The sequence below is a fragment of the Arvicola amphibius genome, chromosome 2 (assembly GCF_903992535.2).
Source record: "Arvicola amphibius chromosome 2, mArvAmp1.2, whole genome shotgun sequence".
NCBI classification, from domain to species: Eukaryota; Metazoa; Chordata; class Mammalia; order Rodentia; family Cricetidae; genus Arvicola; species Arvicola amphibius.
Window position 1 is genome coordinate 142,044,824 of NC_052048.2, and position 19,732 is coordinate 142,064,555.

The 19,732-nt window shown below is 44.7% G+C and overlaps 1 protein-coding gene across 6 annotated transcripts in view; it reads left to right on the top strand.

Annotated features, from left to right (window-relative positions):
• Osbpl3 (oxysterol binding protein like 3) overlaps positions 1–19,732 on the top strand; it is a 173,215-nt gene that overhangs the window by 122,255 nt on the left and 31,228 nt on the right. For 4 of the 6 annotated variants that reach the window (XM_038318195.1, XM_038318198.1, XM_038318196.1 and 1 more), the window contains 4 exons: positions 5,256–5,383; positions 8,466–8,573; positions 17,606–17,740; positions 18,692–18,785. In XM_038318195.1, coding sequence (XP_038174123.1) covers positions 5,256–5,383; positions 8,466–8,573; positions 17,606–17,740; positions 18,692–18,785 — 465 coding nt within the window. The remainder of the gene's footprint in view (positions 1–5,255; positions 5,384–8,465; positions 8,574–17,605; positions 17,741–18,691; positions 18,786–19,732) is intronic. The other 2 variants (XM_038318199.1, XM_038318200.1) reach the window with 1 other exon arrangement.

Consider the following 19,732-nt stretch of genomic DNA (forward strand, 5'->3'; position numbering starts at 1 on the left):
ACATAGATGCTGGGCATAATCTCAAGGCAGAGCCAGGGGGCCGGCAGAGACAGGACGCGGGCAGAGAGACGCAGAGACAGGGGGCAGACTGGGTTTGTTGGCCTTCAACCTAGTGGAAAAGTCCCCAACAGACAGAATAAAACCAAACTCCAGGTTCATTGAGAGACTCTGCCTTTGTTCTCCCCCCCAAAAAAAGCAAGGCTGAAAAGAATGCTTCCTGAGCATGCATGTGTGCTCTCACTCTTTCTCTTGCACACACACACATACATACATACACACACACATACATACATGTGCAAAAATGCAGGAAGGAGAAATGGAGTCCTACCGCGTTGGGTCCTGTGTTCTTATGTGCTTTCTTGTTGTTTCCTTAAAGTACAGTGAGATGCCAGCCTTTCCCGCATATTCAGTCCATTTAGCTTTGGACACTGATGGTTCCTCCAAAGTTTAAACCACCACTAAGCCTCAGGAATAGAGCTGCATTCACATTTGCCTTACTACACACTTTCTTCCCGCTGTACCACATGGTGCCGGTGCCATAGATAACTGTGGTCTCTGCTGAGGTGAAGAAACTGCTAAGGAGGGAGCACGGGGAGGACAGGAGTTCCAGCTCATGATCCACTATGGCTTCCCAGTCCTAAGCTCTTAGACCCTCTCCAACCTGATATAGTAATGGGAGCCTGAAGCTAGGGGAAGGGGAGGTATAAGAGTCAACTGAGCAAAACCTACTGTGTCTGCTCTGCAGCCTTCCAATATATGTCTTCCCCACGAAGACAAGCTGGGGTCTGGAGAGATGACTTAGTGGTTAAGAGCACTGCCTGCTCTTCCAAAGGTCCTGAGTTCAATTCCCAGCTATCACATGGTGTCTTACAACCATCTGTAATGAGATCTGGTGCCCACTTGAGAAAGAGACTTGGTCAGTCTTTCTCATTAACTTAGACCATAAAACCCAATATGGACAAGTTCAACAGAACCACCATATATGGGCTGCCCATGCAGACTTCAGCATTGCCAGGGCATACATTTCATTCATTTTTAATTTCATGAAGTCAAGCAGCTGTGTTGGACAGTGTAAAGCAATTGAAGCAAACATTGCATAGTCCCAGCAGATCTCAGAGCACTGTGACCTCCTCGGGAGGCAGGTGGAGCTTGAGTAGCATGGGCTAAGGACCATTTGGTAAGGGTATGGGGCCTGGAGAGGGTGGGTGGCTTGGATAATTTTTGAGGGTCTCTGTAGCTCTGTGCATCTTGGACTTCTTTGTTTGTGATAACGTATCCACAGGTGCAATACACTCAGATACCTTTTCAAAGCTTTTCAGTCTCTAATAAATTTAGGCTGACATTAGAAAATAAGTAAGAAGACTCTTCTGACACAGGAACTGCCTTGGGGAGTCAGTGCCACTGTCCTCGTCACGGTTTCTGTTGCTGCAGTGAAGCACCATGACCAAAGAGGGAGTTGGGGAGGAAAGGCCTTGGCTTACACTTCAACAGCACTGTTCATCACTGAAGGACGTCAGGACAGGAACTCAAACAGGGCAGGAACCTGGAGGCAGGAGCTGATGCAGAGGCCATGGAGGGGTGCTGCTTACTGGCTTGCTCATCATGGCTTGCTCAGCCTGCTTTCTTATAGAACCCAAGACCCACAATGGGCTCTCCCACCAATCACTAATTAAGAAAATGCCATACAGCTGGATCTTATGGAGGCATTTCCTCAGTTGAGGTTCCCTGCTTTCAGATAACTCTAGTTCGTGTCAGATTGGCATAGACTAGCAAGCACAGTTTCTAGCAATGTAATTATGATCTTCTGGGAGCAGCATCTAGTCACTGCTCCGAGTCATGAGTTGGCCAAAAGTGACCACTTTAATATCCTCTGGCTGGGTCTAAGGCCATTTAAGAAATTCAAACAAGTGTGGTAGAACACACTGATAATCTCAATATTTGGGAGCCTGAGGCAGGAGGAATGCACATTTGAGGCCAATTCAGGCTACATACTGAGACCCTGTTTCAAAACACACACACACACACATACACACACACACACACACACAGAGAGAGAGAGAGAGAGAGAGAGAGAGAGAGAGAGAGAGAGAGAGACCACACCACACATGAATTTAGATGAGATGGTTTATGATCCTCTTTTTAGGTGATTGAGGAAGAGTTTTTTAATATATGTGTGTGTGTGATTATATGTGTATATATACTATGTATATAGTGATAATGAAATGACTGTATGGCTTTCTTTTTGCTTATGCCCACTGTAGTCTTAGTTGTACACTCCTTTCCTGAAGACAAGGGAGCTAGCAACTGAACCTATAGCTTTGCTCTTGCTGGCCAAGCCTTCTATTGGTGAGCTCTGTTGTTAGCCTTCCTGGCTGTACACTCCTCAACAGACTGTTCCCATTCTGTCTTTTAGGAATTGTCTAGTCTGGTGGAAAGTCCCCCTGGCAGCAGGGCATCTGAAAGGCAGAACAGTTGACCTGAGAAAACAGAGCCAGCCAGGTGCATGCCCATGGTATTTGGAGGAATTATGTATCCATGGAGAGGAAGGACCCCCAGGGACCCAGCAGGACAGCTGCCGGGGGGAGGGGGTATCCTGGGGAGCTGAGGGGAGATGTCTAACCAGGCATAGATGCAGTGAGGTCCCCGTGTGGCCTGCTGTCCTCCTCCCAAGGCTGCTGCTCTCTAGCTCAGCAAGCTCTGGCCAGGCCTCCTTCATATACTCTCTGCCATATGTGCATTTATTTATGGCTGTCATCCTGATAAGAGCGGAGTGCCCATTACCCCTCCTGCCCAGGCTCTAAGAGCCTAGGCATCACTTTCGTTCTCGTGCATCTCTTTCGTCATAGGGACCATTATCCTTCTGGGAGCATCTATTATGTATTGCATTTGTGCATTAGGTTCAGGACATTGCCTGCATTGTCTTACTTAACCCTTATCACAAGCTATAAAGTCAAAGCTAGCAGTATCTCCATTTGGGGTTCAGCACATCAGATACTTTCCCAAGGTCATAGAATGACTAAGTAATCGGCCCCTCCCTTCTGGTTATAGAAGTCATGCACCGTAGCTTGGGGGAGTGAGGAGGGAAGAGGAGGGGAGAGGGGAGGGAGGAAGGGAGGGAGGGAGGGAGCGCAATTTGCTTTTTGCATTAGGATATTATGAGAATTCTCTGGATCTATCACTAAGTGCGCCAGGCAGCCAGTAGCAGCATATAGAGACAACAGTCTTCCTTCTTGCTGGTAAATGAAGGAAGCAAGTCGGTAGTGAGTGTTTAGTTTCTGCTATTGAATAGGCCATTCTTGGATAACAGTACCTCGGGAAAGGCAAGCCTGTGAAATTTAATAAAATATCAGGTCACTGGAGAAGTCTGTCTCAGTCCCTGCCTTCTTGCCCTTCTGTGACAAACTGTAATGGAAGAGAATGGAAAGATAATACCTAGTGTGGTCTCTGCGATCCATACTTCAGGTAGTCGTTCCCTTATCCTCAGGGAGTCACTCGTACCCTATGTGATCAGAGCCTAATAAATATTTGTCATACCTATTCCTGTGTTCTTTTAAATCTCTGTGTGTGCACTGTGCATGAATGTGCATGCTCACGTGTGTGTGTGTGTACATGTCTGTGTAAGTGTGCATGTTTGTGTATATTAATTTGTTCATGTGCAAACCCCAGCTCTCACTTAGGGTGTGGGTGTGCAAGTGTGCTTTTGTGTATGTATGTGTATTATAAACTTTGGTGTTAGGTCTCACCTCTACTGTTCGAGACAGGCTTTCTTTGTTGTCGCCTGCTGTGTATGCCAGTCTGTCTGACTTCTGGGGATACTCCTATTCCCACCTCCTTCTCACTGTTGGATTGCAGAGTGCAGTGCTGTACCCAGCTTTCCAGGAGTTCTGGGGATGCGAACTCAGGCCCTCATGCTTGCACGGCCATTCTCACGGCTCCCAGCTTGTTTTGAGAGCTTCAGCTTGGGCATTTAAGTGATTACTGGTTCTGGGGTCTCACTGAACTTGAAAGCTTCCAAGTGAGCAGAGTGGCTGAATGCCAAAAGTAGAAGTGGGGGAATTCCAGGGCAGCCAGAAGACACTAGGAAGGCACAGGGATGACACCTCATTTTAAAATTGTTTTGACCTCACAGAAAATCTGCAAGAGTAGAACAAGGAAACCCTAAACTCTGCCCAGATTGTCCATCCGTTCTTTTCTTTTCTTTTTTTGCAGTTTTCTACAGTTATTTATCCCCAGATCTTTCTACACACACGATTTTATTTTGCTGAAATTTTTGAGACTAGGATTCCTGAGTCAGTATGCCGTTCTTTGAGGCTTTATACTTTCTATATCGGGCACAATGTAGTTTTGTAACTCAGGGCATGGCACTGGGAAATGACACTTTGGTCTCCCATTCACGGTGTCAACTTCAGAAAAATCTCTTTTAATGTTGTTCTCTTGTGGGGCACAGGATCTGGCCCATGTGTACACATTGTGTTTCATGGTCTTGATTCCTCAGCACAGTTCAACTGGAGGCAATTTGTATAAAGTGGCCACCTTGATGCCTTTGAAGGGTTCAGACTAGTTTTTAGAAACAGAATGTTCAGCTGTCTGTGGTTCCCTCATGGTCAAACCCAGATTACCCATCCCCGACTGCCCTTCAGCATAGTGTGACTTTCCCAAGGCATCGTAGACAGAGGTAACCAGTGTTCTCCTGGCTTTCACTGGTAGTTGATTCTGGCCACCTGGTTGAGTTATAGACTTGTTTTTTCTGATGTAGTGATAGCACATTTTCCCTATAGCCAGCGAGCCTTGTTCCTCACCATTTCTAGCCTTTAAGGACATGGAACTGAGTGCTGGTGGCTTTAAACCTCTAGGTCATAGAATCATGGAGTGCCTTAGCAGGCACAGGCCTGGGGATTGACAGTGTATATAAATGTTAATGGATTCTATTTTTTTTTCTAGTAGTTTTCAGTACACAGCAAATCCCCATTTGTCCCTTGCCACCTACATAGGCCCCTCCCACTCTCAGCATCCCCCCCACAGGATTAGGGAAGGTTAACGCAGAAGAACTTGCATTGGTACATGTTGCCACTGGACCCTGTCATTTCCATTCGGTTCATTCCCACACAGTGTGTTTTTCCAAATCAATGTAGAATGTGTATTTACCAAACTTAGAATACTTTGCTAAAATCTTGTGTAAGAAGTACACTCTTCTGCATTTTGTTTTTAATTATGCCTTTTCCTTGTTCCTTCTTGTAATGATTATATCTTTATAGTTTACTTCGCTTTAAGGTCAGCTTTTAATAGCATATCAGCGGAAAGAGAGAAGCTGAAGCAGTTGGAGCTGGACGCCTCCTCCTCGCCCTCCGCTCAGGTCGTCGGGCTGAAGCACGCACTGTCATCCGTAAGTGGTGTGTGTGTCTCTGTTTCATAGACACCTGCAAGTGTCTTACGACTTACATGTGCTTTCCGTTTCCATGGATGCAATGAAAATTGATGATTTCTCAGGGTCTAGTTGGATCTCGGGGAGAAAAGCAAACAAATGGTCCAAGTTACATTCAAACCTTTCTTGCTTCAGACTTAAGTTTTCAAAATAAACCCAAATCATAACAGCTAGGTAGGATTTTCCTAAATGGTTGAGTCTCTGAGTTTGGTTTCTCCGAATTTATCTGAATTTTTCTGTTTTGAACTTTTAGTGTGTCTGTATGGAAGTCTTGCAGACATTTGTTGGCTAATGCTACAAAGTTTGACATTTGGAAGGTTTTGCTCTGAGGCATCGTAAGTTTAGATCGACTTAACAAATAACACGTGGCAGCGAGAAATTTCCAATTTACACGTTTTCCATCTCCACTGCAAAGTGCTGATCCCACTTAATGCTCTTCCAAATAGATGAGTGATATTTGATTTGAGTAAACAGACAAAACCTTCTGCTTTTCCTCTTTCGGACACAGCGATGAGTCGTACTAGGTGACTGTCAGAGGGTCACTGCAGCTTCAAACAGAACAGCCACTGTCATGGCCTCAGATGGGTTTCCGCAAGCCGTTGTCTCTCATTATTTTTCTCAGCTTCACTTTGCCCTCAGAATGGCGGGGCTCCATTGATACCATGCTGTGTCCTGTGCCACCCCTGCAGCTGACACCTTAGCCCTGGTCTCTATCAGGAAGCCAGAGAACCTTTGCAAGAGCATACATATTTGCTCTTTTCTCTTTGCTTGCGCTTTGGAATTCCTGCTCTAAGAAGAGAAAGAATGTGTGCTCACGTGGAATGACTGTCTGAAGCGCCACTGACTTGTATTTTGGGTCAGGTGGGAGTGACGAATTTTAGGATCATGTGACCAGAAGCCAACATAAGCACTGAGGGGGGAAAGTCCATTTATGGTTTCTATTTGTCATGCTACTGAGGATAATAATGTTAGGGATGTACTGTTAGTTAATTAGCACTACAAAATAATGTTAGTCATGGACCCTTGACGGGTAGCACACAGTGATTGCTACAGATGCTCAGATACTTCCATTCGGTGGCAATTCCGACAATACTATCTTTGGTTTATTTTTGTCTTGTTTTTTTAAGACAGGATCTCATATAGCCCAGGTTAGGCCTCATGTAGTCATGTAGTCCTGCCTCCACCTCCCATGTGCTTAAATTATAGTCACGTGCCCAACTATGTTCTTTTTGAAAGAATCATTTTAAAATAATATTGGTCCACTTCATATGTAGAGTCTCTATCTATTTATCTATCTATCTGTCTGTCTCTTCGTTATTTTGGGACAGGGTTTCTCTGTGTATCAACCATGGCTGTCATGGAACTCGCTCTGTAGTCCAGGTTAGCCTTGAACTCATAGAGATCCACCTGCCTCTGCCTTCTGAGTGCTGGGATTTAAGGCACGAGCCACCATGCCTGGCTTTCAGGTCCCCTTCTTAAGGTCATAGAGAAAGAGACATCTTTTGGACCTTGAGGAGCAGCTGGTGCAGCTGGGGTGGTACTTTGGTTCTTCCACTCTTTCTTTGATTTATTTCTTGCTGGTCCACATATTCTCATTGTTCCCATCAGAGGGGCTCTAAGTGCTTTTAGAAGGTTCCTCTGATGCGGGGGTTCCTAAAGTCCTTGCCATGGTCCTTCTCCCCCTTCCTCTTCTCACAGAGGTTCTGCCTCCTTGCTAATCTGCTTGGCTGCACTTACTAGGCTACGGTTTCCAGGCCAGATATGCATCACCTTTTCTAAGGGATATGCCTACACTCACATCAACAGTTTAGGAAGAAGATAAAACACAATGGTACTTTATTTCCTTTTTGGCTTAGATTTCTGATTTAGACTTGTTTCTTCAAAATATTTCTTTTTAGAATAATCATAGAACTATTATAATGAATATATGAATATATAGGTACTGAATTGATATATATGTATATTTAAAATAATAATATAATAATTATCACAATTCTAGGCTTTGCTAAGATTCTAGCCCCCGTAACAGTGACATGTTGCCTCAAAGGGATTATTATATGTGGGTACATGACCCTCGTTCTTGTTCAGAGTTTCTTAAATGATTCAAGGGTTCTTAGAATAATCTATGTCCTCTATGGCCACTAAAAAGTAAAACTAGAGCCAGACGTGGTGATCTTGTAATCCTAGCTCCTGGGAGGCCGAGGCAAGTGTTCAGAGTCCAGCCTGGGCTACGGAGTGAGACTATATCCCATACATTCAACAATGACAATAAGAAAAGAGATAAACGAGGCCACTGTGGAGATCCAGGCAGCGGACAAGGCGGTCGGCAGAGTGTATCCCTCCTATAGTCACATGTGCAGTGGTGCCAAGTGAAGGAAGGGCACAGCTTCCTATTTCCCGTGAGCCAGGACCTGCCAGAGAGGTTGATATAGGAGGTGGCACAGCTCCCAGGAGGAAATAGAGGTCTCTCTTATGTCCATGGCTCACATCCAGCACAATGGTCCATAAGCCTGTAAGGTGCATAGGTAAAGTTGCTTGCTTAGTTTTTGAAAAGTGAACTGTCTTATTCCCCAAAATGAATAAGTCGCCAGCATACTTCTGAGGTTCAGCGCAGCCGGGTTGATAATTAACTCACACTGGGTCATGCCCACTGGCAGCTCGTCAAGGACAGGAGGAGCTAAGAAGCACGAGGTTTGGTGGGGTTGTGGGGGTCTGGTCCACAGATCGGCATAGCAGGAAGAAGAGTTACTGCCTGTGGGTCACCAGTTTTAAGAGCTGATGTTGTCTGTGGCTTCCTTCTGCAGCCTTACTAACCCTCTTTCGCCTCTGGAAATGGAGGTTAACAAGGGGTATCCCAGACCTTTTTGTTACCTCCCAGCTCCTGCTGAAGAGCAATGGGGAAAGACCAGCCAGCCAGACACACCCCTGAGGTGCCCCAGTCAGGGCATCTTCGCTCCTAGCCTTGCTTGTGCCCAGTCCCCTGCTGCGTTTTCCTGAACTGTCCATTTACTAATAAAGCCCTGCTATTCTTAACGTATTCTAGGCCCTAGCACAAAACACAGACCTTAAAGAACGCTTACGCAGAATCCATGCGGAAAGTATGCTCCTCGACCCTCCTGCTGTTCCCAAGTCGGGGGACGACCTGGCAGAGGTGGGTAGGTTTCTGTCTGGTAACTGTTTTCTGCACCTGCCGCCCGCCCACCCCCAATGTCCTCTGTCCAGTTGCATAGCCCCCTGCTTCACCCCCTTGAGTGGCGACCATGCTCCTAGCCTCAGCTGGCTACTGCCACAGCCCAGCTCCGGCTGAGCTCTTGGGATTCAAAGCCTTGCTGGCAGAATGCCACTCAGCACACCCTTCAGCTGCCTCTCGACTCCTCCTTTTGTGTCTCTCTACCTCATTCTCTCTAAGTGGAATTCTTTTTACTATGTGTGACCTGAGTGCAAGCTGTAGAAAGACAAGTGGTTTCCCTTGTCATTTCTGAAGAAACTTCAGTTTCTGTGACCCACGGAGTCTGTGCCTTGCCGGCTTCTTGTGTTCCGCGAAAGCCATGCTAGTTTTTGCTACCCTTGTCCCTTCTCCCTTCTTCTTCCTGTTTTGTTCTTTCCTCTGTCAGAGCACAGCTCTATACTCCTAGGGGAAAAGGTGCTGCACTACAGTCAAAATCCATTGTCGGTGAGCACACATCAGAATGCCTTTTACTGAGACGCAATATAGTTTAACAACTTAGTGGTTGTTTACCTCTTGGACCCTAGTTCAATCCGCAGACCCCCGAGACACACACACACACATACACACACAGACACACAGACACACACACACACACACAATGACGTCTTTGCTCAAGGCTTGGGTCTTTTGCCCCAAATGATCCTTTGAATGCAGTTAAAATGAGCAAATACATGTTTCAGAAAAACATAGTGTGATCCTTGAAAAATAAGGATGGGTAGTAAAGGTGACAGCTGTTTATACGCGTCTCTGGTATTCTGATGTCTACCCCAGATGTGTAAAATTCTCCATTAACAAACCGGTTAGATTTCAAATGAAAAGTAGGGAAGCGGGCTGGGGAGGCCATGCCGTCAATACAGCGCCAAGGACACCCCCCCAAGAACCCACATCAATAAATACATGTTTGATGGAACATTCTTGTGATTCTATGACAGGGAGGGAGGGACAGCTGGATGGCTCAGGTTCTCCAGCCAGCCAGCCTGGCCTCCGTGGTGAGGGTCAGGCCAGCAAAGGTGGGCACAGGGCCAGAGAAATAGCTCAGGGAGTGAAGGCTTTTTCCTCAAAGCCTGGAACCCTGAGTTGGATCCCTGGTCCTCTGACCTCCTCATATATAGAGTTTACAAAAGAAGAAAAAGGTGGGCAGGGCCTGAGGCACAAGGAATGACACCCACAGTTGTCTCTCTCCCACACACACATAAGTGAATACACACATCCTCTCACACAGCGTTTGCCCACACATTCATACACACGGGGCAGCAACAAAGGGCTGGTGTTCACATATGTAAATGCTTTGTTGTTATCATCTTCATCTCCTTAAGAAAACCCACGCACAGTTCTTTCTCTGTGTGAGCCCAGGAGGAAGAAAGTTGAGGCCCAAACACCCAGGCCATTTGCCCTCTTTGGAGCATAGACATGCAGATAGGACCGCTGCATCAGGTCAGAGCCACGTCCTCGTGGTGGTAGCTGAGGATGAAATCCCTCTGCAGGGACACTGCTCCAAGAGACCAACCCTGCCCCCTACGCCAAGGGCCTCGGCACTTTAGGCCTGAGCCTCTTCACCAGCCAGGCCTTTTCAAGTGAGCATGTTAGCTAACACGGTGCCCAGTCTTTGCCATGTCTGGCCATCACTGAGTGTGGTTTGCTGCCAGGCACCGTGGCATCTCCAATGGCACATTGATTTCCAAGCCATTCTTACCTTTTGTTTTTGTTTCTGTTTTTTGTTTTGTTTTGTTCTGTTTTTTGTTTGTTTGTTTTTTTGAGATAGGGTTTCTCTCTGTAGCTTTGGAGCCTGTCCTGGAACTTGCTCTGTAGACCAGGCTGGCCTCGAACTCACAGAAATCCACCTGCCTCTGCCTCCCGAGTGCTGAGATTAAAGGCACATGCCACCAGTAGCCAACTGTTCTTACCTTTTATAATACCTATTATTTATTTCCATGTTTTGTGATGAACTAGATAACCTTCACTGAGCATTTATGAGCCCACATCTAGTGTGCATCACTCAAGCTGCTGGTGTTTTGAGAAAAAAAAAAAAAAAAACAAAAAAACAAAAAAAAAAACACCAAAGCCCAGGTCTAGAAAAATGCACATTTGGGGACCAGTTGCAAAAAGGGATAGCCAGAAAGCTGAAACGCTCTGAGCTGTTCAGGACGTTTGCACCCCATCCTTGAGTGTGTCCTTCCACCGAGCTTTCCAGTTGCTAATGTCCTTGTCTCATTTGTTTCCTCTTTCAGAGCATTTCTATTTCCCCTGGTTTATCCTTTTCTTCCCCCATGGGGTGACTCAAGGCAAACTTTCCCAGCAAAGAAAAGCCATTGTTACCTTCAGGAAATAAGAGCAAGAAATAAGAATGACCACATAGACTGAAAAAAAACACCCTAAATTGTGTGTGTGTGGTATGTGTGTATGTGTGTAGTGTGTGTGTTAACTTTAAATTTTTAGTTACTTATAAAATTTAAAAACATTTGCTTGTTTAGTGTGTATGTGTGTGTGCACACATGCACATACAGACATGAACCACAGGGCATGTGTGGGGTCATAGAGCAACCTGCAAGAGTCAGTTCTCTCCTACTGTGTGGGTTCTGGGGATTGAATCTAGGTCATGGGGCTTGATGACAGGTGCCTTTATAGGCTAAGCCATCTCACCTGCCCCCAGGTTACCTTTTTTAGGAGATTCCCTCAGATACCTTGCAGCAGATTGGCAGTCCTCAACAGTAGACTCAGACCAAGGGCTTCTGCTGTTTATCTACTTTCTGTTGCTCTCTTACGGCTGCACAAAAGAGCTGCTGGTGTTGAGCCTGGATACTGAGCCCTAAGATCCCTCTTAATGGAATGACCCCCTCAACTTACTCAAGACACTCTTACTATGTATTCATAAATGACATTTTAGTATCATCAGGGAAATATTAAAGGTTGTACTATTATTATTAAGATTATCTTATGTTACTTTGGATGAGCAATCAAAGGGCAAGTGCTCTGTGGGAGTAATATCTTTTATATCTAACTGGCATTTAAGAATGAGTTTATGGTGATGTGTGCAGTCACGACACTCAGAAAACCCTGGCAAAGGGACAGCCTGAAGCCAGCCCAAGTAGATGGTGAGTTCCAGGCCAGTCTAGGTAACAGCGAGACCCTGTTCTAAGCAAATAGATAAATCCCAGTAAGGCACATCTATAACTTAGAAAAAAAACTAAGAGAAGACACTTAATCCCTTTATGTTCTTTATATATGGGTTTCTTCACTTGGTTTTGTTGGGTCAAACGCTGGACATTAATGTTCAGACTTCCTACCTTGAGACTCTGGAGAAGGAGTAGTAGTTTCATTTTAGAAACAGGGAAAGTAAAGCCCAGAGTAGTTCAATACCTTCCACCAGAAACAGAGCTTACAGAATAAAATCAGGATTTAAATTCACAACTCGTGAGGCCAGAGTGCATGTTCCCCCCAGTTCCACCTCTGTGTAAAGAAACTGTGCTGAGCCTGGAGACAGAGTACTGGGAAGGTCCTCTACTTCGAGTGAGTGGCCACACGGTGAGGAAATGACTGTCTTGGGCATGGACATGGCTTGATATTTCTCCTCATAAAAAATAAATAAATGGATAAGAAAGGCATGAAAATCCAATGGAAAGGCAGACTATTTGGTAACTTAGGTCAGCGCAGCTCTCAGCAGGTTAAAAAGAAGCTCCAGTTTTCTCCCGTTGTGCGCTAAGAGCCAAGCTAAATATAAACGTTGAGAAAAAATTGATTTGAATATTTATCAAACTACTAAAATAAGGATTTCCTAAACTAGGAAGTAATAATAATGTTCAAAAGAAGTATTAACTACATTTCACTCCTTTTATTGGGAAAATGTTTCAAAAATGAGAAGACACATTTAAAAAAACTCAAGAAAAAGATCTTCAGGAAAAACAATGGGCTTATATAATGCAGGAAAAACAATGGGCTTATATAATGCAGAATACATGACAGTATTTTTAATCTGTGAACAAAGATCAAACAATACCAAGTAATTTAAGACAGTCGGGAGGCAGAGGCAGACGAATCTGTGTGAGTTCAAGGTCAGCCTGGTCTACAAGAGCTAGTTCCAGAACAGACTCCAAAGCTACAGTGAAACTTCCTCGAAAAACAACAACAAGCAAACAAACAAATATTTAATACATTAACAAACAGTTAGGCCGAGATAATTTACACTCCCAGGCATACATAGTTATGGGGTTTGCTTCTGTGGGATTTAAAGAAAGAAAAACCCCGTTATTTTCCAAGTCAGTCTTGAAGGGTTTAATATGATCGGGGCAACATGAGGTTATCTTCCTGGTAAAGCAAGTATTGCAGCGTGGGGACACAGCCTAGATGGTGGAGCTGACTGTCCACCAAGGCTCTGTCCAGAAGCACTATAAACATGCTAACAGCTTTGCATTTCCTTGCTACAAACTAACAAGGAACGTAAGTGTCATCTGCCTCCACCTTTTGTCCCACTGCCGGTGCCACTGGACAACAGAGTTTCATCTTTGTGATAGGAGTGTGATCCACGGGACACCTCCTGGAGGCCTTGCCTGGCTGGCTTGCCGTTGACTAGTTTTCCTTATGTTAGCGGAGTACAATCTCAAACACTGACACAATAGAGAACTACACAGCCCAGTAGCAGTTGTGTGTTATCATTGTCAGCGCTGTGCGCTGGGCATAACCCCATCTCATTGGCACATGACTGTATTTACAAATCTGCAGAAAAGCAGGAATTCAGAAGGAAACCATGTGTCCCGGCTTTTCCCGCAGTAACATTCTCCTGCTCACTTTGTCATAAAGAATGTTCAGTCTAATGAAAATGAAAACTCTTCAGTAGTAAAACAGTTTCCTAAATTGTGGCGTTAAAGAAAACGGTTTTCTTAAACATCGAACTAACTAATAATCCCACGCTTATCATTTGTAACATTTTCACTTCCGGAAATGGTTCTGAGAAATAATAAGGTATATGCAAAGACGTGCGATGATGCTCCCTAGTTATGCAGTCTGTGGATACTCAGCTTCCTGAAACAGGGAACTGAATTGCCCCTCTGTAACACACAAGTACAATAAAATAGCTGTCAGTCGAATTTCATTCTCTCAGAGACTTCTTCCTGGCCTGGGAACCTGTTCACAGTGTAAAGTAAGACAAGACATGTGATATGTGAAATCTGATTCCTTCTTAAAAACAAACAAACAAACAAACAAAACTAAATAATTTTTTCCTAGGGGTGTTGTAGTGAGGAGCTGAGCAGGCCTGCTTTTCATCCCACCCGGCTCCCGGCCGCCTGGCTAGCTTATGCCCCAAAATAACAACACACAAACTGTATTCATTTAAACACTGCCTGGCCCATTAACTGTATTCATTTAAACACTGCCTGGCCCATTAGTTTCAGCCTCTTACTCACATCTTGACTAACCCATATCAAATAATCTGTGTAACACCACGAGTGGTGTCTTACCGGGAAAGATTCAGCATGTCTGACCTGGCGGCTGGCTCCATCGCATCTGTCTCACTGAGGAGAGGCGTGGCATCTGACTGAGCCATCTACCTCACTTCCTTCTTCCTGTTCTGTCTACTCCACCCACCTGAGGGCTGGCCTATTAAATGGGCCAAGGCAGTTTCTTTTTTTTTTTTTTTTTTTGGTTTTTCGAGACAGGGTTTCTCTGTGGCTTTGGAGCCTGTCCTGGAACTAGCTCTTGTAGACCAGGCTAGTCTCGAACTCACAGAGATCCGCCTGCCTCTGCCTCCCGAGTGCTGGGATTAAAGGCGTGCGCCACCACCGCCCGGCTCCAAGGCAGTTTCTTTATTAACCAATGAAATCAACACAAACAGAAGACTCTCCCACATCAGGGTGTGTGTGTGTGTGTGTGTGTGTGTGTGTGTGTGTGTGTGTGTGTGTGTGTGGTGTTTTAAACAGGATCTTTCTATGCATCTCTAGTTGGTCTGGAACTCACTTAATAAGCCAGACAAACCTTGAACTCATGGCGCTCTTCCTGCCCCTGCCTCCTGAGTTCTGCAGTCACAATAATGAGCCACCATGCCCAGCTACACCAGTATTTTAATAGAGAAAAATATAGCAGTATAACGAGTGATTGGATCTTTGGAGGGATTTATTGATTTATTTGCAGTTTTGTGCTTTTATTTTTCAAATATACACTGTTTTTATCCAAAGAACACATTACTGTTGAGAAAAGTTATTTTGATGCAATGTTGCTTGAGAAAATTTAATTATGTTTGGAAGTAGTATTATTACAGTTATTACAAAACCAAAGTGCATGAATAAAAAGATAGGAGAGAAAATGTCCAAAGGCTTGTAGCGGTTGTTTTAGCGTAATGGGATTTTGGGTATTCTCCATCCCTTCTATTTTGTACTTAATTTTCTGTAATATAAACAACAGGTAGATAGCCACTCCTGAGCTGCAGTGAGGAAATTACTGTGCTGAGCTATGTTCCTATTTTAGTAGATAAGACCCTGTGGTCTTTAAAGAGCTGTGCTGGAGGGCTGGTGCTACTGTGTCCTGGGGTTTTCAGTATGAATTCTTTAGTAGTTGCTAAAATTGTGGTGAGGAAGGGGCTAGAATCCCAGATCTGAAATGTTTCAAAGCCCAAACGTTTTGAACAACATAATATCACACATGAACAATTCCATATCTGACCTCATGTGACAGGTGTCGATCTAAAATCTACTCCCTATAAATATTCTAAAAATACCCTCAAACTACATGTATAAGAAATGTAAGTAAGTTTATGTTGACACTTTGGCCCATGCCTGAGATACCTCGTTATAGTTTTAAAACTCCATTTTAAAAGTGAAATCCAAAACACAGCTGCACCTAAATGTTTTAGCTAATGATTTTCAACGCGGATTGTTTTCAGTGTTGATAAGTCAGGAAATCCTTTTGCTCCATCAGTCTGGGAGGAGGAAGCTAGAGCAGGTATGTGTGGTGATAAATTAGTGAGAAGCAAAGTGAATAAATCATGAGCACCTCTGACCGTCAGCGCCCATGGGAGATGCAGGAAGATTCTGGCTCCTGCATGAACACTTAAGGAGTCCGGCTGGGCACTGCGGTACCTCAGCTTGGCAGCCTTGAGCCTGGATCTTTGAAGGAGAGAGACATTTACTTCTTTAGGAAAGCAACCTCCTACTATTCATGGGTGAAGTCTCATCAACACAGCTACCTCAACATGACCTGAGCCAACACAAGAAACGGGACACCCAAAGAGGTGATAGATAGCATGGCCGAGGGAAAGCTCGTGGGGGCCTCAACCCTACATAAAGAACTTAGCCTACTTAGAGGTGCCGGGAGCAGAAGGATCCCAGGAAAGAGGGGGCAGTTGGTTATCCAACATCACAGGGTTGCCCTGAAAACACACAGACAACTAATGATATGCAGACTGGGTAGATTGTGCACGCACACACACACACACACACACACACACACACACACACACACACACATAATATATATATATATATATATACATATATATCATATATATGAATGTGCATGTGTGCATTTGTGCATGCATACAAATGATAACAGTTAAAGAAAAAGCCATAAATTTGAGAGAGAACAAGGGAGTACATGAGAAGGGTTAGAGGAAGAATGGGGGGATGGCATAATTATATTTTAATTTAAAAAACTATTTTAGAAAAAAAGAAAGCAGCTGCCACACTTGGAGATCTTTATAGGGGACAGAGAAAGCTGGCTTTTGGAGGCTGTATACAGTATTTAAATCCTTACCTTGGGCTGACGTAGAAAGACTCCAAGAGAAGAGACAGAATTCCCTCTGTTCCTAAAGTTGAAAGGACCCACTGCTGTTTATTAGTTAGGAAACTGCTGAGACCTCCTGTCCCAGGGGCTCTCCATGGGCACAGCATATATAGATGAGATGAGCTGAACTCATGAGACCTTTGGCATGACAGCATCTGCCTAAACCTCTCCTTTCCCCCTAGTTTGGTGACTCACTCATCAGATGGATGACAATAACTGGAGCCGCCCCAGCAGGCCAGCGAAGTACCTGAGCTGACTAGGAACTCAGGAGTCCAAGGAATCACCTTGTTCTGAATCTGTCCTCATCAAGGTCTAGGTCCCAGGAGTCGCCTCCACTTCATAGCGCAGTGTCTGATTTGATTATGGTCACCTTCACCTCCACTTCCGTAGTGCAGTGTCTGGTGGTTCTGTCTAATGTGTACAGGCCTACAGGTCAGAAGTCTTGGCTAGTCTCCATGTTCGTCTGTGATTGGCTGAAGGCTATATGCCAATATTTGCTTGATTCAGTGAACGGGGTTGAAATTTTACTTGGAAAGCACATCCCCTGAGTATCCAGGATCCTTCTGGATCCTTCTTCATGAGTCTGGAGGATGGGGGGACACAAGAAAAGAGCAGAGTATCGTTCTGCTAAATTACAGAGTCATACCCAGGGCCTGAGGTTTCCTTCCCTTTGAGAGTCATTGTGGGTGAAGAGAGACAGGAAGTTATCCCACTCATCCGTGAATAAGGAATGATCTGCCACCATGGACACCTCTGGACCAAAACACAGAGTTTATTTAAAAGAGATTCCTTGGAAGCAGCCTGTTGGCCTCGGAGTATGCACTGAGACCCCCTGCTTGAGATCCGTCATGCGTTGAGGAAGAGTTTAGACTAGAAAGAATCACCCTGAGTGACAAGAATAAAAGGGTATGATTCAGTTTGCAACCCTCCTCATCCAGGAACAAAGCTGGTCTGTGCTTGAGATTTGTGACATGTGTCTGCACAGCGTTCATGCCCATAAGTGAAGCCTCCTTTGGGGAGAACTTCGTTTCCCATTTTGTTCTTCGTGAGGCTCGCTTCTCCTTTGAAGCGACCTCTGCTTCATGCTGCCCGTGTGCATGGGCCTGTGACCTGGTGTTTGTGCAATCAAATCATTTGTGTGTTTTGTGTCTCTTGAGACTGTTTTCCTTCTTCTCCCCTACTAGGAAAACTCCGGCGACGAAAGCCGAGCTCTGGTGCACCAGCTCTCCAATGAAAGCAGGCTGTCCATCACCGACTCCCTTTCTGAGTTCTTTGATGCCCAGGAAGTTCTGCTTTCTCCTAGCTCTTCAGAAAACGAGGTTTGGACACTGTTCTCAGTCATCTGCCCTCCCCATCTCCTTTATGACCTTCTTCCCCAAACTGCTCAGTAAAGATTTGTCAACAAAAACATTAGACTCCCGTGGCTCCTCTGCACCATTACATTCCGAGGGTCGGCTTATAATGTACCCCTAAACACAAAGTGATACCATACACTGGGAAAATGTGAAATTCAGGGCGTTGGACTCTTGTTTCGGTTACTTCGGCCTTTTGCAGCTTCCCATTGCTAGTTGTGAATTCTGCCTGTTCATATACCTGCTTCATAGCCTGTGTTTTTTAAAATCACGTTAATTTATGTTGTAGATTTTATATCATCATTGTTGGGTATGTTTATTATGTTAATCTATACATATAAATGTTTTTAATTGATGCATATAAGCATACTTTTTGGAATAGGGAAGCTCCACAGAAATATAATATAAATTTGTGTACTAATTCCTATAGAAGAGTCTTTTCACAAAGAGTTCACAAACAAGTTGCTTGCTCCATTGTTCAAGTATTAGCATGTTCTAGAAAGGCTGCAGGGTAAGAATTTTTATGATGACAACAATAACCTTTGAGATTTTTTGTTTGCCTATTTTTCTTGTGAGAACCAAGAATATCTAAGAATGTCCTCCCTCCCTCCTTTCCCCCTCCCTCATCGTCTCTTTTTTCCTGTGCCTGGGATCAAACTTGGGTCCCTCACATCCCAGGCAAGCATTTCCCCTGCTCTTCCAGCCTTAGCAGTTGGTTTGTTTACTGTGAGCATTGTCCAGATTGAAGGTGTCTCGTGAAAATAGTGCCCCAAGTGATTTCTGTGGATTTTTAATGTGAGACACAGCATGCTTGGTTATTTGGAGTAGTGTTTTTTGAAAGGCTGACTCTCATTCTCTCTCTCTGTCTCTCTGTCTCTCTCTCTCTGTCTCTCTCTCTCTCTCATTGTGTTCCCACAGATTTCTGATGACGATTCCTATGTCAGTGACATAAGTGACAATCTGTCCCTGGACAACCTTAGTAACGATTTAGACAATGAAAGACAGACCTTGGGTAAGTGTTACAGTACAGGATCTCTGGAAGCCTGTGACTGTATGTGTGTGTGTGTGAATGAGTGAGTGTGTGTGTGTGTTCCTGTATATACGAATGAGTGAGTGAGTGTGTGTGTGCGCATGCGTGCATGTGTGAATGAGTGTGTGTGTGTGTGTGTGTGTGTGTGTGTGTGCGCGCGCGCGCGCGCGCGTGTGTGTAGGGCTCATGTCAACCTTAGGAGTCATTTTTCTGGTGTTGTCCACCTTACTTGTTGATACAGAATCTCTCAGTGGCATTGGAGGCTTTCCAGTTAGGCTAGGCTTGCTGCCTGATTGCCCAGGGATCCTCCTGTCTCTGCCTTCCAAGTGCTGAGATTACAACTGTGCACCACCATGCCTGATTTTAAAAAAAAAAAAAAAAAAAACAACAAAGTGTCCATTGTGTAGCCAAGCATTTTCTCTGTAAGTGCAATATAGGATATGGTGTTCTTCTTCAGGTACTGAAGTGCTGTTGTAGTTTAAGGGTTCAATAGGGCATGTATAACTGAAAAGTCTAAGTGATAGTTAGCTTCAGATTGCTCAGAAGATATACTCCTAGTCCTCCCAGGGTATCCTAAGAAACCTCTTTATTAATGCTTAATCCTAAGAAAGAAGATGATGACCAAGAAAGGTATTTCAGGGACTGGCAAGAAGGCTCAGTGGGTAAAGGTGCTTGCTACCAAGCTTAGTAATCTGAGTTCCATTCTTCTCCTGGAGGCTTTAGGGATGGAATCAGGGAAGCACGGGGTAAACAGGCAAGTTGGGAAGAAATGATTGATCTAGGACATAGACCTCAGTTAGGCTGCATCAACAGCAGCTGAGATGGGCATGGAAATGCTAGGGCTGCTCCTCTCTACCCTAGTCCATGGCTGAATTAGGCATGGACATGGAGGTGGTCGGGCTGTCCCTCTCTAGCTTAGTCCATGGCTG